At 48.0% G+C, this 27,757-nt stretch overlaps 2 protein-coding genes across 2 annotated transcripts in view; one reads left to right on the top strand and one right to left on the bottom strand.

The window, feature by feature from the left end:
• Positions 1-12,126: 12,126 nt before the first annotated feature.
• ATP1B1 (ATPase Na+/K+ transporting subunit beta 1) lies at positions 12,127-27,344 on the top strand. The gene is made up of 6 exons (XM_062004744.1): positions 12,127-12,483; positions 15,142-15,270; positions 22,366-22,521; positions 23,290-23,474; positions 25,133-25,213; positions 25,842-27,344. Exons 1-6 carry the CDS (start codon positions 12,384-12,386, stop codon positions 26,106-26,108), a joined length of 918 nt encoding a protein of 305 aa, XP_061860728.1. The 5' UTR covers positions 12,127-12,383; the 3' UTR covers positions 26,109-27,344.
• The window catches only part of NME7 (NME/NM23 family member 7), a 93,885-nt gene continuing 93,335 nt past the window's right edge, over positions 27,208-27,757 (bottom strand). The window contains exon 12 of the mRNA XM_062004731.1: positions 27,208-27,421. Within this exon, the coding sequence (XP_061860715.1) occupies positions 27,389-27,421 (33 nt within the window). The 3' untranslated portion in view covers positions 27,208-27,388. The remainder of the gene's footprint in view (positions 27,422-27,757) is intronic.

Here is a 27,757-nt window from a genome sequence, read left to right on the forward strand (position 1 = left end):
TGACCTGCCTCTAAATTAGGATACTGCAGTCACGTGCTCAAGAGCACCTTTACTTCAGCTTATTTCACTTCCATCATACAGGGCACGGTGCAGTGGAAGATGGAGTGGTTTGGAGGAAAGTAGATGATCCTTTAGGTCAGAAGACAAATGTAAGCATGTTTGCAGAATGCCTCATGCTGTGTAATACGCCCCTATATCCGCCTTAGACCATGTGAGATTTCACAGGTCTAGTGTCACCATAAAAGTAACTCACTGGAGTCATCTAAATTGACTTAACCAAGGCTAAAAGTGACAGTTTTGTACTGATAAGCATCTCATTTTAAAGTATTATTTACACTAAATCAGCCTGTGTGAGTCATAGCATCTGACCTGAACAACCCATTCCACTACTTGGATAAAAGTTTGCCTTGCACTGTCATTTTTTTGCCATTTTTAAACTCCTCACACAGTCAAGACTAGTAGAAGGAGGCTGGAATCTTCACTGGAACCATAACACCTTCCCTCGTGCTCTCAGCTTTAACCTTCAGTCATTTTACTTGCAAGCAAAATTGCTGAAAGCTGGTTTCTCCCAGTCTGCACATTAAAGATCAGGAAAAGCTAATGAGAAAAACTAAAACTCATTTGCTCAGAAAGAATAATTCCAACTCTCTCCCGTGGCAAATGAGAAAATTAGGCAAAAGTAGTGCATTTGTCATAGACTCAGATAAATATTATATGTTTTATTCTGCTTCATTTAAGGGTACTCTAATAAAGGTCTGAGCATAAGTCCTTGGCAGTTTAATGATGACTCCAACAGTGTTTCTGCAAGGCTTTGTCAGAGTGCTGTAGTTTTCCAAACAGAGAACTGACAGCCTGAGGAAAGGTCTGGGCCCAAGGGATCCTGACAACAGTGAAGGTGGGATGGCTGGATATCTATGAACGTTGCTAGAGGAGATCACGTCCACGGGTCTCTACTTAACGACTGTGCCCAGCTTTGCTGTTGTGAGCTTTGACCAGATGGGCCTATGAATCAGGGTGCCAAACATATTACAACTATCATTTGACTTCTATCTGTTCCCCCTCTCAAGTTCTCTAATAAACATCAGCCTAGGCCCTTTTCCCATCTCTCAGTTTCTACCTCAGGAAAAGGTAAATGCTTCTTGTCCTTAGTATCATGTTAAGATGCAGCACCTGAAAACTTATTATATGTATATTCTGAACACTACTGGTGATCTCAGAATACTGAGACAGTGCAGCATGGTAAATCTAGTCTGATAAGACTAAAACATTTGTGAGTGAATTGCCTACCCTACAGGGAGTATTCCCCATCTTTCTGTCTTGCTCATTGTTATTTGTTATTCCACTGCATATTTGAATCTCTCTGCACTGCCCAACCTCATATTGCCATTTGGGTAGGGGAAGAGGCTAAATTCATGGCTCATGTAACTGCCTTGAAGCTGCCCACCAGGTTCTGCTTTTGACTCCTGTGTAGTGCCTAAGACTGGGACCCACACAGGCTTTAGTGTTCTTGTTTCAGCTGCTTTGCTGACATGGTGAGGTAGACAAATGAGGCCACTGTATGTCCTCAAGAACCTAGATATAGCAGTGACCATAAGAGAGAGGCATTTGAGGTTAAGGGAAATTTACATTCATGCTGGTGTAATGATTTCAGACCCCTGGAAAGGAATGGACTTTCCCCCTCCCCCCCTTTTTTTTTTTTCAAGCTGCTATAGACCAAAGCTGCATCCCCAAGAAAGCAAGAACTATGGGTTTGCACAGAAAGGCATGTCTGTCAGAGGGCAAAAGATTATTTAAAAAATCTGTAGTTTACTAAAAGGAAAAATTGTTTCGATGAAATACATGCATCCAACAAAATGCCTGGAAAAAAACTGACTGCAGCAAATACCTGACTTCATGCTTCAGATAAAGATAAGCTATCATGCTGACTGAAGAAGTAATGCAATGAAATTATACTGCCTGTGTTATGCTGGAAGGGCAAAATAACTGATCCCCAGACTTTGTGATCTTGAAGGACTGTGGCATTTTCCTGAATTTCCTACACACTGTTGTTTGGAGCCAAGCAAGACACCTGCTAGCTGTCCCTTCCTTTCCTGTCTCTGCTGTTCAGGTCTGTTGCAAAGCTTGATGTGATAGGGGTAGAGAAAGAGTACAGTAGTCCTAGATAGGCAGAAAATATTTCCAGCAGTGGCAGAAAGGCCATGGAGAGAAAAGCTGCTTCCCTGAATGCTTGTGTATATCTGGGCTCCTCTGCTTCTGCTCCTGGCGCTTCTTTTGGATGACTCTATACAAGTACCTTCTTCTCTCTCAAATGGCATCTTTACAGAGGAAAAAGTCATTTCAATGAACAAAAAGCATGGCTTTCAAACAGATGAATCAACTGCATTAAAGTGGACACCTTTAGTAAGAATTAGGGAGGACTAAATTAAATGCTCTTCCATTTGCTTTGGAGGTGGAGTATACTGCAGAGAATAAACATCCCTTTAAGTTAAAATGCCTATGTAGGGCTTTAATGTGATTTCATTATGTTTTTAAAGGTTTTGTTAGCTTGCAAAGTTCATACCTGAACTTTATGAAGCCATTCCTGAAGTGGCAAAATACTGGTTCTACTCTTTCTTCTACCACCAGCTTTCTGTGTACCACATGTGCCAGAAACGTACCTGCTAGAAAAGGAGCCAGAACAATATACTGGCGTTTGCTCTTTAACATGCTTTGAAGCTGAGAGACATCTGCAGACCCAGTGTGAGCACTTGATGTGGGGGACTTTCCCTGTGCCCTTTTGTTATGGGAACTCAACTGCAGTAGATTCCTGGAAACCTGATCCCTGAGATAAACGTGGAAGAGTGAACTGAAACAGCAGTATCTGCCCAGTGCTTCAGACTTTCAGTTCAGAGGCAGGTCAGAGACCCCCTGACCTGGAACAAGGCTGTCAGTATAAAGATAGCTGCTTGCAGTCATAGGCACCCAAGGGGCCTCAGTGGAGGCAGAAGTTACATTAAACAGCCACACTGCTTTCAGAGTCACATGAGACCTACTGACATGCATCTTCTAAGAGACTGATGATATTTAAAGCTCTTTGAGTAAACTGTTTGCTTTCCATTTATAATGGGATATTCATCCCACTGATTGGCACAGGAATGAAGTGCCCTGGTGCCCATCCCAATGACCAAATGTTTGCCACCTCAAGAAAATACGCATCTTCATTGTTACATTCTCTCTCATTAGTAATGCTGGGACAGGTTATCTTACAAAGGTATCAGGTTTAAGAGCTCCCATCTTACTAACCACACCAGCCTTTTTCCAGATGGTGTTTTGAACACAATATAGACCAGTGGCTTTTGCTTACCAACCCGTTATTCAATTAATTAGCGCTTATAAATTAAGTATGTGCCTAGCAGAGTGTGTCTTTCCGTGTGGCAAGCTGCTTCTCACAGCACAGTGAGGAAGGACTGAGCCAGTGGGTCACCACGGGTGACATGCAGGCCACCTCAGTTGGTCATCTGAACTGAAAGACAAGAGGCAATTCCCACATGCTAGGAGGATATAGCTGAAGGAAGAGCTCAGGGTCAAGGATTCAGAGCTCTTTGTATACTCTCACATTATGGGCTAGTATGCTATTTGGTGGTGGTGACACGTGGGTGACTGTTCAAACACCAAGGCGAGAGTAAGGTGATGGCATAGCTGGGTACCTCACTCATCAGACACACTACCACATGTCCGCTGAAGTCTACTCCACACCCCACAGGAAGCTCATTCTGTGGACCCCACCAAGGCTGATGGTGGCTTATTCAGGAAGACCAGACACAGCTTTAAACCACCTTGCTGAACCCTGATGAAACGCATCAGTGCAGAAGCCAGGGCAGGCTATAGCTGTTCATGTGTGTGACTATGAGGCCTGTCCTCACCTCCGCAGAGTTGCTGGTCTCTAAAGCTCAGGCGAACTTGCAGAGGCTGCAGTCACACTGCCAAGCTAGAGGTGTAACCTGCCAGATACTAACTGCTTCTCCAAAATGAGATGCAGATTAGGTTTGTGACTGCACCCAGTTTACTTAGCTGTCAGTGTACTTCCTGGCTTGGGAAATCCCATGGCAGCAGGCACCTAGGAGGTCATATCAGTCACTCTGTACCTGCCCCATTCTTAGGCTATTTTCCTAAATATTTGCTACTGGACCCTAGCTGGAGAAGCCATACTAGATCAAATGGACCTTTGGTGCACCCTAGGTTTTGCCAATCTTTTGATTTTACAATCAACAAAACTAGCTTGTAATAAAACTGGTTAGCTAAGGCCATTTAGGTATTGAGTATTCGTTTGTGACGTGCTTTGAACATCAGGTGATGGTAGCTAATCTTCCATTACTAGTAGTGACTGCTTTTTCAAAAGGAAATGCAGGTGGGGAGAAAAGGGAATTTCTGTACAGTCCCTGGTCCTGGTTGCCTGGGGAATACTTTCAACATGCAGAAGAACAGATTTGTGTGTTGGTATTTTGGGGACGTTTCCCATAAGTAATAAAAAAGTGCAATTCAAAACCCTAGCTGAGTTGAGTATCTTGTCACGATTATATTCTCCAAGGGTTTGTGTTATCCTGCTGATAAATAGGGTTTAAACAACTGAAAAACAAATGTATTGTCTTATGTGAAGAACAGTAGCAGCACTGCATGTGCTGTCTTCCTCTACCTGTCCTATTGTTAGACCACACATGATAGAGTGGTTTGCTTATGGTGTTCACTTCCCCCTGCCCACAGCTTGTGGTGTCTTATTCATCCAGAACTAATAGTTTCTGAGAAACATTTGATGGATCTGTGGGTGCCAGTGACACAAGTGCCCAGCTCCCATCATGCCTTTGCAGACGGATGCACTTCAACATGGGCCTGGTACAAATACCCGTGTCAAATGTATCCTGGCTATCTGAGCAGAAAGGCTGAACTGTGGAAAGCCAAAGCAGGTTTTCCAGGGTGCACAAACATCTGAAAATGCAAGCTGAGGCCCACACAGCTTTTGAAATCATCCACGCAGGTCAGGTCCTTAACTCCTACTGATTATAAAGAGGAAGACTTTGGTGCTTTTTAAAGTCATATTAGACGTGTATCTGCCTCCTTTGGCCTGGATGTGAATGCCTCTCAGCCTAGTGTGCCCTGCTGTGGTCCACACAGCACCCATTAAAAGAGAAAAGGGAATTTCAGACTCCAGTGTGGTTATCACAGCACTGAATTTACATCAGGGGAATGAAGACAGGCAGTTCCCATCACAGCTACTTGATGTCTTTTGTCACGATAACCGGATGCTGAGGACTGGAGAGAGATTCTCTAGTCAAAATGTGTTTGTTTTTCACATGCATCATGTTAATGTGTTGCAAGTGAGGCTGCAGTGGAACCAGACAACCCAAACGAAATAAAAGACCACCAAGAAGCCCATAGTGGGCTTCCTGGTTTGCGGAGTCATATACCTTCAGTCAGTAAGAATTTTTAGCGTGGAAGAATTTTTAGCTGGAGGAATCTTTGAAACTATCACAGACATATGTGAGTTGTTTTAGAGGAAGGACCTCCCACAAGGAGAAGGACAAAGGCCTCTGGCAGGCACTGTAAATCATGTAGCATCCCACTGTGGCCCTGACCAAACCATTAAAAGACAATATTTAGGAACAAGATGAACCATAACTTACCATTCCCATTGCCAGCTTCTGTGTGGTGCTGTTTAGAGAAGTCTTGCTCCTGATGGCTAAACATAGAAATGTTTTTCCACTCTGATTTTGTTTTTCTTTTTTCAACTGTATTAGAGCAGGCCTCAAAATAGTTTTGAAGTTTATTTAGTTCTTGTTCTTCAGCTTGGTTTTGTGCTGGACATCCCAGACTGGCTGGCCCTGGAGACAGCAGAGCTCTAACTGGGGCAGCCAAGCAGACTGGTGCCATGGCCAAATACAACCTGCCAAATGGAAACTCCTTACAAACCATGGTTTGGAGTGAGTGGAAAGTGAAGCCTCGTGATCATCCTGCCAAGACAGAAAACTAATGATGGCCTGTTATAATGGTGCATAGTACTGGTTTAATGGTGCTATGTCCAGTAGGAGCTAAACAAGGATCATTTAATTTGCACCAGTGGGGTTGAAGACAAATCGGTCTCCCAGACTTGTAGCTGCTGGCTGTGTCAGGAGCTCATGTAGCTGCCTGAGCTTGGTGGCTGCATACAAGGAAGCTGAATGCTGCTCCAGTAAGGGTTCCAAGTGCCCATTGTCACAAAACAAGTGCTGATCTTGCCGACTTCAGAGCTACTTCCTTGGGTAATGCTTCTTCACCCTGTTGTGGCCGTTTCCAGCTGTGCCAAGGAAAACAGCGTGGATTTCATGCAAAGAAGTGTTTTTTAGTTGGTTTTTTTTTTTCAGTGAGGAGATGAGAGTCATTTTTCCTGCATCAGCCAAAAAGAGAAATTCTGGCAATATGGTTTGTCTTCTGCTGCCTTCACAGCTACCTTTGTCTCTATCAAAACACTGTTGAGAGCTGGCAGATTTAGCTACTGGTTGCTGTGCTCAGCCAGAGGAACTCTGTACTGTCCACCAGAAGTATTTGTCCCCATTATTAAACATCTGGCATACAGCATCACTCTTCTGTCTCCACCTGCCAGCCAGTCCACCCCAGAAACCATCCTTTGTCCTACACCCAGTCTCCAATTCAAAGGGAAGTGATTTTTTTCTTGATCACTGAGCATATAGGTGTTCTGCTGCCAGGGCTGTTCAAAAACTTATGTCAATTACTCACTGTCACAGAGAAAAAAATGGCTCAGTTCAAGTAGGTTAAACCAAATCAGCATTGAAATGGCTGATCAATTTATTAAGGGCATGTAATTAACTGGAAAACGGTGAACTATGTATTCAGGATCTATGTCAGCAATGCAGCAGCACAACCACAATGTTTGACACTAAAAAAACATTAATGAATTCCTACAAGTTCTTAAGACACACTTTTCTGACTACTCCCCAGAAGTTCTCATCCCACACACACACACAGGCACCCAGCATTCTCACACTGGCAGGGGGGTCACTTCTGGTAGTGTGAGTCCCCACACTAAACGCTGCACTCCCACTGTGGTTGTGGCTACTCCAGCTCTCTCTGCTCCGCTAGGAATGTTTATGCTTCTTTCACACTGCTCTTAAGATCAACTCCTTCTTTATTTCAAAATAATCTTTTGTCATTCCCTGGTTACTGTTTAATCCAGCTGATGGCTGCCATCCTCTTTAGCGTGATCAGTTGAGGACTGATGGTTGTTTCCCTCTTAGGAAATGTGCTCTCAAACACTTTTGGATTTTCCATCCACAAGTACTATTTACACTCACTTATCTATCTTAACAGTTGTTGTTATCCACATCATTTTGCCAAGGGTGAGCTGTGCAGGCACTCCCACAAGTTATATTCTACAACTATCAAACTGATACTAAAGAAAACAATACTGTTCCCATGGCTGGATTTGGGGGGAGGTTATTTCTATACATATTGACTTTCTTGGTTCCAGGTCATGATTTTTTTAACTTAGTTACTTCAGCTTGCATAGCTGTATGCAATTAATCTGTTCAAATGCAGTCATTGTACTCAGAGGACCAACCACATCTAAGCCTAATCCCTAGTGACCCCACATCTAGGGGTGGTGGCAAGGAGGAGAAGGAGGAAGCTTTGAAAGCTGTTATTGTTGTCATATTGTGTTCTGGGAGATTACGGATCCTGTTTAAGCCAGTGAAATGTGCAGGAGCCCCTGAGTGGGCTCTGTTTCCCCAGAAGCTCCCAGACAGAAAATCAGAGGACAGCCCTAAGGCAGTGTCCTCTCCTCTTTGTGGCCCCTTGAAGCTCCCAGAGGGCTGTAAAATGTCCATGTGCCACCTGGCCTCTTGCTAGCAGCCTGCAGGCCCACAGCAGCTCCTCTCTCACCTGTTGTGTGTGATGCAGGCTTGGAGCCAAGCCCTTGAGCAGCTGCCCTTTTCCAACTCCCAGGCATGCCAGCCTGAGGAAGCCTAGCCCCAGTTGTTTGCAGGGGCAGCCCATGAGTAGTAAGTACTTGAGGCCGTTTTGCACACTTCTGTCATCTTATAATTAGCACTTGGTCCCGCAGTCTGTGAGAGCCCCTCCCGCTGTGGCATGTCTCTCTCCTTCCCCTGCTGCATATTGCAGCATCATCCACAGCCACCTTCAGAGGTGTTTCTAGATCAGACATTACCCAAAGCTTCTACATGTGACCATCAGCCACAAGGTCTCATTTCCCCCCATAAATGGCACTAATGGGCAGAATAGTCACCAAGATGGACAAATCCTCAGTTTGCTCTGCGCCTGGACCTTCTCTTTTGCCACCACATCAAGAGTAATTCTCCATCCCTCCTTGCCCTGAGTGCTTTCTCCTAGTCCTGCAAGGCAGGACACCCAGAGGAAGCAAGGGATCTCGATGGTGACTATACCCAAACCCAATAGAGAAAATCAGAGTGTTCTTCACATGCTAACCCCTCAGGGCAGCAAGATAAACCCTTAACAATTCCCATCTTGCAGGTTGTTCCTTTCCTTCCTAGGTGCAGGTGCACAGCTTTCTTTTTCCAGCCCAATCCTTTCACACACAGCTAATCTCCTGGATGTGGATTGCTTTGCACATTTTGTTCTTGGCAGTTTCAAACATTGCCTCAGGCCCTTATCGCCTTAAAAAATCAGATCATATAGTGGTGGCCTTAGAGACGGCCTGATTGATATCTGAGCAGCCAAACAAACAGTAAATCTGAATAAAATCTGGCACTCTGTTGCCTACTAGTTCTGCCGATTCTGAGAGGATAATTCACCAGCACCAAGTAAAGTGCATGTCCTGAGCATGCCTGGGAATGAGGTTTCAGGTGTGTATCAGGGTTTGCAGAGATGGTGTGACACCCTCACCAAGGAAGGGTCCTTCACCCATTCCAGATCCTGCAGGCCCCAGCCTGTGCAGTCACAGGGTTTTGGTATCACTGGACATTGCAAACCCAACAGGACTTCTCTGTGTATTTATATAGAAATAAAGACGGTGACAGGAAGAGGAGAGAGTTTCATGGTGATCCTTAAACAAACACTGATGAAGCCAGGAGCTCCTGCAGCTCAGCTTCCACCAGCACTGCTAGAGCTCATAGTGACGATGAGAATGTGCTCAGAGGAAGATCATGTTTCTGGGTGGCCACTTACCATGTTATTGCTATACCATTATTCCAGTATTCTCTAGCTGCTTTCTCCAGACTCGTTCTCTGTGGTCTTAGGAGATAATGCCATAGGAGAGTGTACTCCCATTCAAATCCTCTTTGATTTGAATATTACTGTGAACCTGTCTGAATATCACATGCCTGTTTTAATTCAGATGACCCCATTGCTTGGGCAGAAGGTAAGGGGAGGACTGCACTGACTGCTGCAGTTGCACCTACCCTGAACTAACTTGCATGGTGTTTTCCTCTGCAGACTGGACAAGCTGAGCCCTGTACCATGGATAATGCCAGACACAGCGTCCAAGCGTACGCTGTCTGATTAGTAGACTTTGTGTTTGTGTGGCACTACTGCGGATCCACACATAACTCCCAAACTGCTGCCCTTTGTCAAGTAATATACCTGTGCTGTAAATTGCACCCAGGGCAGGAGAAGGAGAATTAGTTTAGTCCCCCAGTGGACAGTGCAGACCTGGCAGCTCAGCAGCTGAGAAGAATTGCCTAGTTGGCTACAGCAGGGACTGTGCTCAGGTCTGGGAGTTAAAAATGGGTGTTATATCCTCCAGTGGTGCTTGTGTATTCATTGGCTCAATGGTAATCACAGCCGCCTTAACTTGTAACTGATACTATCCTCTGCATCACAGATAGTGTTCATTTAGGTATCAGGTACTACTGCCTCTACCTGCTTTTGTTATCACCCACCATCAGCAGGTCTCTTTAAAAGACCATCTCTGACCAGACACCAAGGAGAAGAGAGAAGTGCCTCTTGTTCTCTTCGATCTAGCTGACCAGTTCTTTCCCATCACATAAATGGCAGCAAGAGCTGATTCACCTAAGCTAGGATGGAAATACATATGGCACACCTTGCTTACTTTGATCACGCTTAATGTATCATGGAGCGTTCAGCAAACCAGATACTCCCAATTAAACACACACAGCCTTCTAGGTACATGACCTCTCTGTACCTCCCGCATGGTATCTATCCTCTTTCTAACCCACAAGCCTGGGCAGCTTTGGGAAATCTGATGATAGTTGGTAAGGTCACGCTCAGCCACTGCCTTGACTAGTGGTGGGACATTGAAGGTACCTGGCCTGTGTGGACCCAATGGGCTAAGGCTGATGACCTAAAAAAGTGGGTTTTTCAGTTGTCTGTTCTGAGTTGTAGCCATGGATCACTTGGAGAAGGGTGCCACATTATGACTGCTAGCTTAGCGGCTTAGGGAGAGTAGGAGGTGATGGTGGCCAGACTACTACTTCAGATCTGAGAAGGGCCTGCTGAGGTTGTTTGGTCAGTTGGTTGATGCGGTGGTTCTCAATTTCAGGCTAGGTCATTTCTGCAGGTAACTTCCAGAACATGCACCTGCTAGGTGTTACCAAGGGAAGGCCCATCTTCTCTGTGGTGTCTTGCTTCTCAGGCAAAAAGAAATATGGACTGAGTTGAAGTTGAGACAATGTATCACTAGCTTACAGGCAAGAAAATACACAGGATACAATATTGCAACCAAACAGGAAGTTCAGAGGTAAATCCAAGTAGGCTTGGATTTACACATGAAACTTTATCTGTCCTGTAATGGTACCCGTGGTCACAGAGCAGATTAACAATGGTGCATTAAATGTCCTTTTCCTTCTTTTTCCCGTTTTCCTACAAGGCACAAACGTAGGGTTGCCGAGAGAGGGGCAGCAGGGCCAGCTGCCAGGTTGCGATGCCGAGGCCCCTGGGGTACGGACCTCCCGCAGGTCCTCCCCGGCGAGACACACGGTAACCCCGGCGCCCCGGCGGAGCGGCGCCGGGCTCCGCGGCGCGCCGTGCAGCAGCGGGGACACGGGCCCCGGGCGCAGGGGAGCCGCCCAGCCAAAGCCTTGTTGACCAAGGGCAGGCAGGTGGCTCCTCGCAGAGAACGCCCCAAAGCCCAGCGGGTCAGGCCGGGCAGCGCCGGCCGGTGTCCGCCGCAGGGGCTACGCCTCCGGCAGCCGCGTCCCCCTCGACTCCGGGACGACAGAGGCGTTTGTGCACCGCGCTGAAGGTCACCCTGCAAGGGCAGCTGCGGCCCTTGTTGTTCCACCCCTGCCGCACCTCGCCGGGACAGACGAGCGGACAGGCAAGTCCCATTCCCCACCGAGCTAGCCTCGGCCCCGGGGCAGCCTCTGCCTGCCCGCACTCCTTTCCCCTCCCGGCAGGTGCTTCCAACGCTGACGCGGCAGAACGCGGAGCTGGGGAGGGAGCGCCGTTTGCATTAAATATTCCGCAGCCATGTTACACGTGAGCCAGCCGGAGCGTGGCGGGGCCGTGAGGAGAGAGAGGGGCGGGCGGGCTGGTGCGGGGCGGCGGCAGGAGGAGGAGGAGGAGGAGGAGGGGCGGGGGGGGAGGAAGACGATGCTCCGCGCCCGGCCGATCAGCCTGGGGCTGGCAGCGCTCTGGCCTCTGCAGGCGCCGGGACCCGCAGGGAGCGGGAGGAGGCTCTCACGTACCGGGCAGCGCCCCGCGGCCCCGGCCGGCGCGCGGACAGGTGTGCAGGCGCGTGCCCGCGCGCCCCCGCGCACGCAGGCGTGCACGCAGCGCGGGACGGGCAGGGGCGCGCCGCCCTCCCCGACGCCCGCCCACCTGCCCGCGCGCGCCCCCCGCGCACGCAGGTGCTCGCCGCAGCACGCGCGGTCCCGGCGGCGGGACAGAGCCGGGGCGCGCGTCGGTGCCGCCTGCGCCGGTACTGCCTTGTGCCGGTGCCGACGCCAGCGCCGGTGCCGCAGCCCCCCGCCCGCTACCGCCCCTCCGCTCCCGCGGGCGACGCGCCCCCACCACGCCCCACCCGCCGCCGCGGCCCGCCCTCTCCCCGCGGCAGGCCCCGCCCCCGCGGCACTCTACCGGCGCCCATTGGAGGCGGCGGCGGCAGGGCGGAGCGGGCGGTGTATATGAAGGGGAGCGGCAGGCGGGGAGCGCGGTTGTTCTGTGCTCCGTGGGCTGCGCTCAGCTTCCCCTCGCTGCCGCTCCAGCGCGCCCGCGCTTCCCCCTTCCTTCCCGCCCCCGGTCGCTCCCTTTCTTCCCTCCCCCGCCGGGCCGGCGCCGCCGGCTGCCCCGCAGAGCGGGCGGGCGCCCGCGTTCACACCTTCCCGGTGCCGCGGGGCAAGGAGCTCGGCCGGGGCCTGCCCGCGCCGCCCGCCGAGGGCTAGACCGCTCTCCGCCGCTCGCCTGCCCGCCCGCTCGCCATGGCCCGCGGGAAGGCCAAGGACGGCGATGGAAACTGGAAGAAATTCATCTGGAACTCGGAGAAGAAGGAGCTGCTGGGCCGCACCGGGGGCAGCTGGTGTAAGTGCCGGGACGGGGGCGGCGGGGCCGGGCCGGGGGGCGGCGGCGATGCGGCGGGCACTGCAGCACGGCCCCGCGGCGCCCCGCCTCCGCCGGCTGCGGTGCGGCTGCGGCCCGCGGCGGGGGAGGGGGCCGGAGCCGGCGCGGCGCTTCCCCGCGGGGGGCCGGGGGGCACTGCCCGCCTAGGTGTGCCTTCAGGTGGGGCCGGGGCCGAAGCGGCGTCGGCACGCGGCCCCGGGATGGAGCCCGGGGCGGGCCGACCTTGGCGAGGGCGCCTCGTCCTTGTGTCTCCTTCCCCGGCGGCTGGCCCGGCCCGGGAGCATCGCCGTCGGGGGAGCCTGCCCTCCCGGCCATCACCTGCTTTAGGCTTCAGGGCGGCTTTTCTGTTTTCATCCCGCTTTCTCTGGATAAAGGAAGCCGAGTTGTGGGTTTTTTTCTGCCTCGTCGAAAGAGAGAACAATTGGCTTTTAACGTCTCTGCAAGAAGGAAGTGGCTATATGTGCGTTCGCGATTAAATGCTCGTGATGTGTTTATTAGATGCTGCACAAACAGCACTTAGACTAAGAGGCTTTTAATATTTTCTTTACGCAAATAGGCAGTCTTCCAGTTGCTGCCAACCACAGCTGGTGTGCCACCCTTGCCATGTTGAATTCGGCTCCCGTTGTAATGGATCAACCGGAGGTGCCACATCCGGAGCTGCCAGCTTTAGCTCTGGCAGGCGGGCGGACTTAGAGCAGGCTTCTGCTGTATCTATACGTGAGCAGAATTGGGTTATGGGTGCGCATGGATAGGTATTTTCTGCTCTCGAGGCACCAGGCAACTGCGCAGTGCTTCAGACGTGGAGGCTGAACCAGGTCCTTCTCCTTGAGCGCCTGTACCTTTCTGCCCAGGACTCGTTTCCGTTTTGCAGAGCCCATCTGCAGGCTGATGATCTCGTTGCTCTGTTATAAGCCTACCTGTTGCGGGAAGCCGTCTCCTTCCACCCCATTGCGTGCGGTCGCTAGACCCGCTGTGTGTTTTCCAAGACCTCAGAGAGCGCTTTTGACCTTCAAGGTGTCTTTGGCGTTAAGAGCATCCTGGCTGGGAACCTGATTAAATAAGCTACCTCCCAGCGTTTGCCTTTTGATGTTACAAAACCCAAAGGCGTTACGCTGCAGACAACAGCATTAGTGTTTGGTTTGTTACAACAGCACCTCCTATGACCGTGCTCTGGAAAAAATTTCCACACGTCCCTGACGTCACGGCCATTTGCTTTACGCTGCCTGGATACCAAAGAGTGCTTTTAACTCCTGGAGCACCACGTTACCGCACCCAGCTCTGCCCTCCGGCCCTGGCTACCTCCCCTGCCTCCAGTGCGCGCTGGGAAGATGAGAGGATGGAGGGCTCTTCTGACAGTGTCCCTCTGCCTCTGTTTCGCTGGCGCTTCCGCCAGCTTGCCCGTCTTTCATAGACTTGAAAAGAAAACAACCAGAACAGCTTGCTTTTGTCGGAAGGCTTCTCAAATGATGGAGGCTTTTTTTATGGTGGGGCTGGAGAGCAGGAGGAATGCTTCCACCTACTGCTTCCTCCCCTTGTTGCTTCGAGACCTTCAAATAAGCCACCTCTTTTATTCGTTTGTGATTAGATGAGGACAGTCCAAGATCAAGCAGGCACTCTTTCAAGACCTTTTTGGCCTCTGAACTGGCCTGCTTGTTCCTGCAGCCTGATTAGCATATAGTTGCCTGGCATGGGCTGACTTATCCTTCCCGTAGGCGGCCTGGTGATGCCTAGTACGGCATGTTACTGTGCAGTTAATCAGTTGAGATAATCCTTAGAAACTGGTAACTGATACCCAGAGTCTGAGCCATGCTGCGTCTCCAGGCTTTTCTTCACTACTACCCCCCCACACACACACACTCCAGATTATTCTAGGCATCTCCCTTTAGACCAAAACTAAATACAATCTCTCATTATTATGTAATTCACTTTTTAATTGCTATGAGCAATGCTGGAGTGCTTTTGTAGTCACACAAGGCTGGAAAACGTGCAGTACTGTGACATGTCTGTGTACTTCCCTACATTTGAGATTGAGTTTTGGAGCTAATTTGGGTCTGAATTCTGTTCCTATTGTCTCTATTAGAGACAATAGCCTGAGTTACTAGGAGACATCAGGATATACAATCACCTGTAAGCCTGAACAAAACATTTACTGCAGGCTTTCCTGGAAATACCTTTGAAGCCCAGAGCTTTGTGGAATGGATGTCCTTCCAAGCACACCCATAGTCTGGCTTTTTGCTGTTGGGCACTTGCTTTGCTGAAAGTTCATCACATGTGACAGTGTGTTATGGTAGTGCTGGGTCAGCCAATAGATAGCCAATATGGAAGAAAGTGTTTTAATCTTCACGTTTTACAATCCCAAATCCTGATTCATGGATTTCTAGGTTCTCAGGGGCTTGTGCTTCCAACTCCTCCCCCTACCCCAAACAACTGGAGTGATTTAGATTTTCTGTCTGCATCAGGACATCATCACCCTGTTAAATACCTGCCTCTGCAACAGGACTTGCTGTCGAAATTCAGTGTGCTGGGCTGTTGCTTGCAAGTGGCAAAAGCTGGAAATGTTGTCCTGAAATCTGACTGCCTTGAGGGATTTATTTGATTCCTGTTTGTTTTCTCTTGCAGTTAAGATCCTCCTCTTCTATGTCATCTTCTACGGTTGCCTGGCAGGTATATTCATTGGGACCATCCAAGTGATGTTGCTCACCGTCAGTGAATTTGAGCCCAAATACCAGGATCGAGTGGCACCTCCAGGTAATTAAATAGGTGGCCCGTGTTTGACTCGGTGCAAGCTGTTCAGGGGAGGCGGGCTGGTTACTCACCTCAAGAAGGAGGATGAAATAAGCACACTGTGGCTGCCACACATTTGTAGGGGGTGGGTATGTTCTCAGCCTTCTGTGTTAACAGTACTGGGGCTTGAAGGAAATCCTGCTAGAATTAAAGGTTGCATGATGTGAAAGATGCTTCCTATCTGAGAGGAGCTCGAACCTGTATCGCTCCTCTGAACCGAAGTGATGGGGTGAGGCTAAGAGGCTTCACTTGGGAATGAGCTGCATGGAGAGGCTGGGTTCAGTTTCTCTTTCTTCACAGCCCCTGTGTTCTCATGGGTAAGTGAAGGGATGAAGGTAAAATGTTTGCTTGTGGAACTGGGGTGCCTAGGGAGACAAGGGGTCAGAACTAATTCTGGGCGTGCTTACTGGATTGTATTAGCCACCCATGAACTAACCACTGCATTGATCTGGAGGAGACGATAGTGCTTACTAATGACTCTTTCAATTGAGGGAGGTTAAAGGTGGGTCTTGTAGCTGCTGTTGTATGGCACATCAAGTGAAAAATAAAGACAAAAGTCTCTGCTCAAAACAACACTGATGGCTTGAGCCGTATCTGTGGGCAGCCTGGCTGGGGTAGGGGCAGGTGGAGTGAGTAGCCCTTGCTTCAGGCTGCCCACTGTGCCCACTCAGGCTCTGCTCTGCGCTGCCTGGCTCCTGCCGCAGCCAGCGACGGTTTGAGCAGAGCGTGGCGGGGGAGCTGCGCCACCACCGCTCACCCACACTACAAATGACCTTGAGGCTGCTTGGCACTGGGGACGGTAACGATCTGTCTCCAGTTGCTCTGTAAAACAGTTCAGAAGCTTTTAATAACAGTGGTATTTAAGCGACAATTGTGAGGCTGATGGCTTGTAGCTACAGAAGTTGAGCCAGTGTCGCAATGGCTTCTTGCAGCCCCATCGTCTGCAGTGCAGCGCTGGGTTTATTCCCCGCTCCAACAACACAAGGAATGCTACCGTCACCAAATGGTCTTGTATCTCAGCAAAAAATCATCTTTTTCAGATGATTGCTTCTCCACCAGCACTTTTTAAAAGGCAGGACAGATGCCGAAACTGCTGTGTTAGCGTGTTGCACTTCTTAATGTACCAGTGTGGCTGGGGTGAATGCCATCTTAAGTGCTGAAAGTGACCGTTTCCACATCTGCCACAAGCTCTGACTTTTGCAGGAAAGACTAAAGTGTTGCTGATGCTGCCCAGAGCCATGAAACTTCATCTGAAAAGCCAACATTGCTAATGGCGGAGTAGGTGTTATTTTGATAATGAGTTTTTCCCTGGCTGAAACCCAGTGGTCTCACCAGATGTGAAACAAACATTTAGCGATGATGCCCATAGATCTTGAGTCACATCCAGACCTGCTGTTTAGCCTGATGTCGCATAATTACTCATTCTAGGCAAGCTGTTTGCTTTCTGTGCAATAGCAGTCTGTGATTCCAGTTTCAAAGCAACTCTGTGGTTAAAGTTCTCATAAGTTTTTAGCCTGCAGAGGATTTTTATTCATCTCATAATCACATGCTGACTGCACCAGTTTTTCTCGGACCTGTTCTTTCTTTCGTTAACCAAAAAGAGGAACTGAGTTTTGAGACGCTCTTGTAGTGTGTACCACAGAAATCAAAACGGAGGAAGAATGAAAAGACGATCAGGAATCCTTGTAATTGGCTTCCAGGACATATGTGGAAATCAAGGGGAACAAAAACCCAGCTCCTTGACTATATGACAGTGGGCAGCCCAATAAACAAGGGTTTTGAACCAAGCAGTGATGGCACATGCATATAACTTCAAGGAAATAATGATAGTTACTGGCACAGGGCCTTTTGCAGGGCATTGTGTGACAACTCTTTCTACAAGCTAGGGGTAAGGTGTGGTGGGGGTTGGCTCTTAATACCAAGCCTGTTCCTTGTCCTATAGTACAGCAGCCATTAGACCACAAAGAGTCAAAAATAGCCTTCTAATGTAAGCTTCCAGAGAGATGGACACTGTAGTGGGTTACTGCACCGCTGTGTTTGGGAGGTCAGCAGTCCCTGTACAGCTCTCCTCTGTGCTGCAAACACCAATGGTCTTCTGGCAACCAACATGTGTGGGGGCACTTTTGCATTTGGGGAGCATCAAACCTGTGTTTTTTGTAATCTAGGATCCCTGCAGACTATGAACTAAATAAAATAAGAGGTCATGCCATTCTAATTCCTGGTTCTTGTGGGAAGATGGGCAAGCCAAGTAACTGTATTGGCAGCTCAACATAGCCCTGGATTTTCTAGGATAGCAGATATAGTTTTATTCTCATTTACAGTGCTCTGTATGTCACTGGTGTGTCAGCCCAAAACAGCTGGGAAAGGGGAAACTACACTCTCCTTCGGTATTTGCAGAAGGAAATGCTGTGGGGTCTGCTATAATATCATTCTTGTTCTGAAATACAACAGATTTCATAACAGCAACAGAACCTACAGGATGTTTTATTGAGTTATTGACACGAGTATAACACTGAAAGCCATAAAGTACTATTTTTGTAGCCAAGTGTCATTAATATGCTAATTGGTTTTTGCATTGAACCCAACAGGAATGTTATAAAGGGCTTGGGGCAAGCTGAGTTTTGTACCTTTCCATAATGTCTTTTTTTTTTACCTCTTTGTCTTGGGGTGGGGGAAGGGACAGTGCAGTTCACCTTCTTGTCCAGCCTTGCCATTGCGACAGCCTCGGCTCCCAGTTCCACGTGTGCTGCAGGCTCGGACTCTGCTTTAAGCACAGAGGACTTACCCTGCTAAGAGGGAAGGATGAGTATACTGCCTCTTAAACACAGCAGACTGAGTGGTTTTTAGTTTGTTAGGGTGTTTTTTAAATACTCCATTCTGTTCCATCCGTTCCTCACCCCAGTAACATTGGGCTGTGTATCCTGCCATCTCGTGGTGTGCAGCCTGTGAAATGCAGGGCCCATCCCTGGGGCCAGAGAGCTCACCGCTGCCCGAGGCCCTTCTTCAGCAAGTGGTAGCTGGAAGAATCCCTGCTCAAGCCAGGGGATTTCAGGTGTCCCTCCACGCTTAAAATGCTGGCTACCTGCACATGTGCCTGGGCAGTGAGTGTGTCATGGAAAGGGCTGCTCTGGTGTGTTCCTCACCCACTTGGCTTATTTGGCTTGAGTAGCTGCAGGAGGTGGCGGGAAGGCCCTGAGGAGTGTGTGCTGCTTCCCATGAAGCTGTGCTTTTCTGCTTCTGTCTCTTGTCATCTCAGCACCTGTGTCTGGGGGAACAAAAAAAAAATACAACCTCTGAGTCTCAAGTTCCAGGGATGTTACCTGCCAAGAGGATTTTGCTGCATTTGTAGCAAACTCGCACCTGCTTTTCGCACTTTAGGGATGAGGTAGAGGATTGCTGGAAGCTTGCCAGGATGTTGCTTGGTATGGAGGCATTTAAAGTCTATCCTCATTTAGTCAGCTGGTGGGGGTGGGTGGTAAATAGGAATAGTGTAGCGACCACTTAATTTGTCATCTGTGTCATCAGGAGCATTCAGACTCATGAACCAAGATTATCCAGTGCTTGGAAATGAGCATTGCACGATGAAGCAAAAGTGGTTACTATGGACTTACACAACCATTCCTAGTAACAAGCTTGACTTCACACTTCCACTTTCTTTCTCTTCACCCCCAGGACACTGTTCTTCTTGAGGTCTTGCACTTGCAGCTTAAAATCATAAAGTCTCTGAGAAAATCTGGTTTAAAATGAACCTGAATGGATGCGATTTTAATCTACAACAGTGTTTTGGAAATGGAACTGTAGCCAAAAAAACCCACCTTTACGTGTGTGGGTTTTTTTTTCTTTGGTATCTCTGTACATTCACTAGAGTTAGAAAGCCAACAGAAGGTGGTGTCTGTTACCACATCAAGGCATCACTACTCTTTCATGTGGACAGTGTCAGTCAAGTGAGGATGGGAATCCTGTTTTCTAGCAATGCACTCTGAGAGCCAATTGCAGAATTCTTTTCAAGTAGTTTTGTCAGCATTTTATCAGTAAGTTACTCAGTTCTTCCATGTGTGAGGAACAGTATCACCACACATGAGAGTATGGTGCATCTCTGTGGCAACAGCATGAGATGCAGAACTGATTATGGCAAACAGATTATGGTCTGAAGATAGGGTGAGGGTTATTTAGACTCCTGGCTGTGAAAGAACTTGAGACTTTCTTTTTCCCCCCACAGGATTTGCTTATGAATAGTCTCCTCATGTGCATGAAGCCCCTAAGAGGCTTGTTCATCCCTGTAACTTACTGGAGCCACATGCTTCCTTAGGTGTCAAGCAACCTTTGGTAGGTAGCACTGGAGTGGCTTAGCTTTGTAATTTCCTTTCTTGTTCCTACTTGCTTCAGTTCCCTAAGGGGGATGAGAAAAGGTTTCTGAAAGGCTCCAGAAGTGTTCTGCAGAAGCTACCTCCTCTTGTCAAACAAACAAGATTGCTTAAGAAGGGCTCAGGGATAATGCTGCCCTGATAACAGTGCTGAAACTTTATATTTTGGCTATGAGATGTACAGATGGCAAACAAGGAAGGAAATGATAAATCTGTACTTTGCATCTGGTCAGTTACAGGCATGTGAGAAGGGAGGTTGGGGTGGAAGCCAGTAATACGATTTTAATCAGGATAAAGCTATTTTTCATAACAAGTCTTTGATACTCACAAAGATTTCCTTCATAAGCGGGAAGGTTGATCTCAACTTTGTTGTCCTAATCAAAGCAAGCACCTGCAGCACCAAAGTCTGCTTCAGTCTGGCTCGTCCAAGTACCTGTAAGTGCCCACAGTTAGTCTGGAAGCGGCCCAGCTATGGCCACAGGCCGAGTCTGCCTGGCAGGAACAGTTGTCCTCTTGGTCTGGCTGCTGGAACAGTGGCACAGAGGTACTGCTTGGGCTTTAGTGCGCTTCTGTAAAAATCTGCCAGACAGAGCTGGATTGGGATGGGAGTCTGTGCTCCCAACCAAGTCACTTGTCTCATAGGCAGAGGGACTCTACATACCAGTTGCCAGGCTCTCCTAACTGGAGAACAGGAATATTTAATAGGTGGCTTCTCTTAAACCCTGGGGTGTGCGTTGCTGACCTTCCCTCCACCTTTGCCGTGCCTTAATGCATAACCTTGGACAAGACAAAAAGACTGAAGGGGAGAATGCCTTCGCCTTAGAAGTCCTGAGCAAAACTTAACAGCTTAACTGCCTGACTGAAGCTTAACAAGCCTGGGCCAAGCTTTCTTGAATTTTATATTTATACACTTGAAGGACACACCTGTAACTTGAACTCTGGAAAAAGCAGATCCAGGAGAGGAACCAAGGCCTGGCCTGCCGTTGCTGTGATTCCAGATAACCACTTCAATTGACTCTGAGCCTGCTGCTTCCCAGCTGAGCAGTAACATGAGGAGGGTTTGGCAGGATGGGGTTGAAGTCCCTTACTAAAATTGAACCCAGCTTATTTATTTTATATATATTTATAACTGTTTGTGAGGCAAGAAAGCAAGTAATTGCTTGAGAAGGGTTTGAAAGCCACCAACTTTGGAGGGTAGGATGTAATTCTGCCAGGAGAGTGGCAAGTTGCTTCTAAATCTGATCAGTTTGTACCAGAGGGATTTTTGAGTGGTTAAAGCTGCTTCCTGGAATAAAACTTGAAACCCCCGAGGTACTTGCTGGATGTCTTGCTATCTTTGGTGACTAGGAGCTGCGTTTAGGGGAACAAAGCTAATCTTTGTCCTAGGTTACAAATTCCAACTCTCAGGGGGTAATGGGGGGGGGGGGGGAAGGAGGGGGGGTGGGAAACGGTGAGCTGGCTTGAGGAGGGACTAAGCAAAAGCACTCAAGTGGCTTTGGAAAAATTGCTGGAGTCACAAGCTCTTGTGGGTTGGAGCCAGCCAGCTAAGCTGCCTGAGTTTTGCACCAGGGGAACTTGTTGGCAATAGGCCGCTTGTGAAAGTTGTCAAAGCAAATGCTGCTCCCTCTGCTCCTTGTTCTTGCTAAAACAAAGATGACAACCTGACCAGAAGCAATAATTACAGTGGCCGCTGCTAAAGCAGCGTGAACTCCCCTTCTCATTACTGAAGTTTAAAGTGTTGGCTGTGCATCGATGCTTTCAATTAAAATGTGACCTAAATATCATGCAAGAGCAACTCTTTCCAAGTCCCATAACGAAAAGCAAAGGGGTTGACACCTTTTATTATCTGTCAGTTTTACTTGTATCTAGTCCTTTCTCTTTCTCCATGCATTTGATTTCCATTCATCTACTCAAAGTCAAAAGCAGAGCTAGTTTCACAGCCTAGAACCTAGCACAGTCTTTTAAACATGTCTCCTGTGTGGTGGTATTTCCTGCTTACCTCCTGGTTACAGAACTCAGCAGGCTGTTTCTGCAATAGGAAATACCTGCTGATGGAGTGAAAAGACCAGAGGAGAGTGATCAGGCTGATGAATTTGCTGAGTGAGAAAAGGTCTCCTGCCCTGCATCCCCCAGGGGAGACTACACAAACACAACAGGGATGCAAACCAGCAGAAAGTGACCATGCCTCATCTTTTATTGTACGAGTGGACATGAGGGGACAGCCCTGATGTATCCTAAATGCATCCTCTGTTTTGTAGGCTTTAAAGTCAGCCTGTTAAGGATACATATGTAAGAGTAGGCGTCTGGGGGACTCACTTGGGTCATTGGCCTCCTTGGAAGACAGCTTCCCTTCTGTCCTTGAGGAGAAGGCAGAGCGGGCAGGGGACCAGTGGACAACTGTTTTTCTTGAGGAAAACCTTGACTTATAGGTTCCTTTCAGGGTTCTGTAATTTTTATCTGCTTAGTGATGCAAACATAACGAATATTCCAGACTGTTGCTGGACAGAGCAGATATGAGGCTGGCAGAGCCTCCCCTCTAGTGAACGTAAGCTGCTCTGTGCAAGTCCTGAAGCCTGAAAAATAGAGATTATTTGAATGAGTTACGTTCTTGGTGTTCTTGGTCTCTTCATTGCTCAGAGACACGGCAGCTCTGAGGTTGTACTTAATGTTTCCTTCCCAATTTTGCTTTTCTTAGGACTGACCCAAGTCCCCCAGGTACAAAAGACAGAAATTTCCTTTACTGCCTCCGATCCCAAAAGTTTTGAGCCATACGTGAAGAACCTCGAGAAGTTCTTAAAGGACTACAGTGCTGATCAACAAACCGAAAGCATAGTGTTCCAGGACTGTGGGGGTAAGTCTCCGTGGTTTCCAGCAGCTGAGGGCTCTGACCAGTGCTTCTATGTCAGCTCCATCAGAAGCTGAGGGGGAGCTGTGGTGGTCTCTGTCTTTGGTTCTTCCTTTTACCCTAAGCAAAGGCATGTTGCTAAACTGACAGGTTTTGGTTATGTGGTTGCTAGTTAAATCAGTTTGGACAGACCAGACGTGGCCAGGGACATACCTAAAGGTTTATTGTAGGGGTTATATCATTGTTAACTCCCAGGTTTCACTTGGAGAAAGTTGCAGCTGGCTCTCAGAAGTGATGTTGACCTTGCCCTTTTGAAAGCCAGACGGGGATGGGGGGAGGTTGGTCCTCTTGATGCAATGCAGCAAAACATCTGTGAGGTATTAACCTTTAATAGAGGATACATAATAACACAAATGAGACTGTCACCTCATAATATGTGCATATAAAACTGGAGGGGAATCCACTTGTAAAGGCTACCAGGAAAAAAAAAGATCATATTAGAGCCAGTGGATTACAGATGTGTTTGTTCTTGTGTCACCTGGAAGAATCCTCAACTGAAAACCAAAACCCCGTGCAAACTTGGTGGTCTGGGACCAGCTCAGGTATGGAAGGGGGCTGGGGCAAGTCTGTGGTGTCAGCCTCAAGAAGATGGTGCCACTGACATGGCTGGGCGAGGGGGAAATCCAAACCATGCAGGGAAGCCTAAGCGTGGCTGCTCCTGACCAGAAGGTCACATTGCATATGGTTGTTTTTGTCATTCCCTTACTGTGACAGATGTACCTAGCGATTACAAAGAGAGAGGACCATACAGCGATGCCCAGGGCCAGAAGAAAGTCTGCAAATTCAAACGTGAATGGCTGGAAAATTGTTCTGGAATAAATGATCCGACCTTTGGGTACAGGGATGGCAAACCGTGCATCCTCATCAAGCTCAACAGAATTATCGGCTTCAAACCTAAGGCAAGTATCTGTTCCCTATCTAGCAGAAGCTGCTGATGAGGAAGAGCTGGCTGCAGATTCGCTCTGCCTGCTTTTGTGTCTCTGGAGAGAGATGAGTGACAAACCCTCTCTGCAGAGGAGAAATTGAGACCATTTCAGTAACTGTGGATTTAAAAACACTTCTCATGAGAAAGCAATGAAAAGTGCACACAGAGAGCTGGTAACAAGCAGCAATGAACCTCACTGTGCGGATTCCTCCTGGTTCTGTACCCAGTACCTGCTCACTGAACTGCTTTCACTGAACTGCTTTCACAGGGTATTTTCATCAAGTGATAAAGCCCATTTTTTAAGTTCCTTTGTGCCTCTGTGGGACTATTGCAGACTGACTCGTATGTGTAGTAAGACCAGTACTTCTTGTCATGGCCCAATCTACTCTGTCCTTTCCTCAGGCAGCGTAGAGTTGCCTGCCTTGCTAAAAACACTGAAATGAGGCAGTGCTAACATTAACTTTCAGGTTATAGAGTGTAAACTACATTAGAGAACCAGGCACAGCTCTTACTGTAAGAAAGACCAAGAGGTTGTTCAGTTATTTAATGCCGTCTCCTAGATGCTGTGGGTTGTCTGTCACCTGCTTGCTCTGTGCTGCACTCGAAGGCAGATCTGCAGCGGCACTGAAGGACAGGAATGGCTTTTACTTCTAGGTTTTAGTTGTGTTTTTTTCTCCCCCAACACACATAAATGCTAAAGATTTCTGTTAAGAAATATCGAATATTGCTACTGAATAAGGTAGTGTGCAACACCTGCCACTTCACCTTCTGGACGGAAAAGGGTGCAAATGAAATGTTGTGCTGAGTTGCCTTCACCACTGCCTGGCTGTGTAGCTAATGAGTTGCGAGGAATGTTCTTCTTTGAAGGGAGCCTGCCCTGTGCTGAAAGGAACGGGTTGGATTTTGGCTCATCTGATGCAGGGTGGAAACAATGGGTGCATCTTAGCAGGAACGCACTGGTGCTTGGTGGGGTGGCTGTAGGGTGGTGTAAAATGTGCACGTTTGGTGATGGGGCAAAAGAAGGGTTTGGCACATTCCTCTTTTCTTTGCTACAGAGCTCTGAAGGGCTCCAGTTTGTGTTAGACAGCAGGATCTAGTCATGGAATTACTTTACATGTTTCATCTAGAAACGAGGCACATATCCAAGGCAGTGTCTTCCTTGTTCCACTCTCCAGCAGAGGATGTGTAGCTCTGGTGTTGGGCAAGATGTGTGTGAAGCAGATCAGAGACTTGCAAGGCTGTGAAGGAAAGCCACTGCACTTGTTAAGACACCAAAGACCAACATCCGCGTTGGCACTCCCACCTTTTTCTGATATCCTCAGAGCCTTTATCCTTCCCTCCCCAGTGACAACATGGGGACTAAACACAGCTTGCCTTGGTATCCACAGTGGCAGAGCATAGAAACAGACAGCAGCTCTGCTTGGATTAAGTTCCCAACTGTTTCTAGTTGTGTAGCACTGCTTGTCTGTCCCAAGGACCGCCACTGAGAGCCGCTGTCTCTGAAACTGAGACAGAAGGGACTCTGGTTAATGGCACATGTTTGGTACCGCTGACCTTTGCTGCTGCAAAGGTGCTCCAGTCTGCAGAGAAGTGTCCAGTATTTAACCTCCCTTTGTTCTGGGTTGCTTCTAGGCTCCGGTAAATGAGAGCCTCCCTCCAGAGGTTATGCCAAAATACAATCCGTACCTCATCCCTGTGCACTGCGCCGCTAAGGTAAGTTGAAATACAACAGAGTCGGGAAGCTGCAGGGGAAGGCTGTTGGAAGCATTTTTTCTGGGTGTAGCTACCCCTCTGCCTTTCTGTGGGTGGCCCTTACTTGAGATATCATCCTCTTCCTCCTTGGGAACAGGAGTTTCTCAAAACCCCACGGATGATGGGCTGCCCTCACTGGGAGGGGTAACAAGCAGGGCCAGATAGTAAAAGGTATCCTCAAAAGTAGCCAAGTGCTGTACTGGAGCTCCTGGTTGGATAAAAGGACTCCAGAGAAGAAGTATTTACTTAGCAGCATTAAAGCAGCTGAGGCACAGTTAAACTTAGTCAAAAACAGACAGATAGTGCATCATCACAACAGGAAGCTGTGGTGGCTTCTGAAAGCATAAGGTGGCTGAGGTTTTAAATCAAGAAAAAGCCCTTCTCCTGGGAGGTGCCTGTTGTGTAGCTCCTGGTTAGCCAGTGCTGAAGCATCCCCTCCACCGCTGGGATACCCTGCTTGTGCTGTCCCACGTGAGGATCAGCGGTGACCAAAGAGAGGTCAAAGAAGATGCTGCACGGAGAACAGGCTGCAAAAGGTCAAAGTTTGGGTTGTCATTGTTTGTCCTTACTGTTTTTCCCTCACCTCTAGAGAGAGGACGACATGGACAAAATAGGCACGGTGGAGTACTACGGGATGGGCGGGTACCCCGGCTTCGCCCTGCAGTACTACCCCTACTACGGGAAGCTGCTGCAGCCACGGTACCTGCAGCCGCTGGTGGCCGTGCAGTTCACTAACCTGACCTACGACATGGAGGTGCGTGTGGAGTGCAAGGCCTACGGGCAGAACATCCAGTACAGCGACAAAGACCGCTTCCAGGGACGCTTTGATATTAAATTTGACATAAAGAGCAGCTGATTGTAAGCACAACTTCTCTTCTCCCCCGCCCTCCTCCAATCCCAGCCCCCACCTTCCTCCTCCTAGCCATTTAAAAAGGTTAAAAAAACAAAAAACCCATTAAAAAAAAAAGAACAAAAAAGAAAACCTACTAGTCTTGAACAAACTGTCATACGTATGGGACCTACACGTAATCTATATGCTTTACACTAGCTTTCTGCATTTACTAGGTTAGAATGTAAACAAAGTGTAGCAATAGCGAAAAATATTTATTCTACTGTAAATGACAAAAGAAAACAAAATTGAGCCTTGGGACATGCCCATTTTTACTGTAAATTATGATTCCATAACTGACTCGTAGTAAGCAGTGTTTCTGGCCCCTAAGTATTGCTGCCTTGTGTATTTTATTTAGTGTACAGTACTATAGGTGCATACTCTGGTCATTTTTCAAGCCATGTATTGTATCTGTTTTCTACTTCTCGTGAGCAAAGACTTTTGCTGTCCAAGGTGTAAATACTCAATGGGACTAGAACTGGCATGATAACTTCTCATTATTTCGTTCCTTTTCGAAGAAAGGCCCACCTGCGAGACTCTATTTCACAGCACTCCATCCGGCTTCTGACTTTTTTCCTGTGGTGTTTGTTTGTTTAGAGTATTTTATTTGGAGGGGTGGCAGGGCAAACACTAACTTAAGCGAAGGCAAAGAGAATAGATGATTGTGTACTGTGCTTCGTAGCGGATGCTGTCTCTCTCTCTCTCTCTCTCTCTCTCTCTCTCCATCTTTTCCCTCATCCTCCAGTACGTTGTGTGAGAGACCGAGTCAGACTATCACTCTCCTGGGTGATAGGTGTGTAACTCTTTGCTTTGTATATGTTCTTTTGGGTTTTTTTTTCTTTTTTTCTTTTTTTTTTGTTCTTTTTCCTGCTGGAGGCATCGCACACTGTGGTGCTAATGTCTTTATTGAATGTTTTAACCATTTTCATGGTGGAAGAGTTTTATATTTATGCAGTTGTACAATTTTATTTTTTCTGCAAGAAAGTGTAATGTATGAAATAAACCAAAGTCACATGTTTGAAAATAAATCTTTATTTTAAACTTTATAAAAGCAATGCAGTACCCCATAGAATGGTGTTAAATGTTGTCTAAAGTGCAAAACTCTATGTTCTAACATGTAATAATAGCCAGGAGTACAGTGCTCTTGTTGATCTTGTATTTCAGTCAGGTTGAAACATTGGACAAATAAATGAATGAACACACTGTTCTGTGTGTGTGTCTTTTGCACGGGGGGAGGATGGAGGTTGTCAGTTGTCCAGGATCTTGAAGAAGTACTGCACCTATTTCAAGTAGAAAACACACACCTTCATCAGTCCTGGGCTGTCTCTGCTGAAGGCAGCTGAAACAGGTGTAGGTACTGCTTTAGCCTCCATTACACATCAGCTCTGCAACCCTGAGAGTTGAGTACTTGTTTTCCCCTCTCTCCCAGCTGCATCAGAGGTGGCTGGGGCACGTGTGCCTGTGATCACACCAGTCAGCAACCCCAAAAGTTCAAGGTATTCACTATTACTGGAGGTTCTCCCCCACAGGAGGCATGGGTCGTGTTCTAATAGTAACTACAGGTAAAAATGGTTTCTCCTGAGTGGGAGTTAAAGCAGCCATTGGCAGCCCATGCT

This window comes from Colius striatus, chromosome 1 (genome assembly GCF_028858725.1).
Source record: "Colius striatus isolate bColStr4 chromosome 1, bColStr4.1.hap1, whole genome shotgun sequence".
NCBI classification, from domain to species: domain Eukaryota; kingdom Metazoa; phylum Chordata; class Aves; order Coliiformes; family Coliidae; genus Colius; species Colius striatus.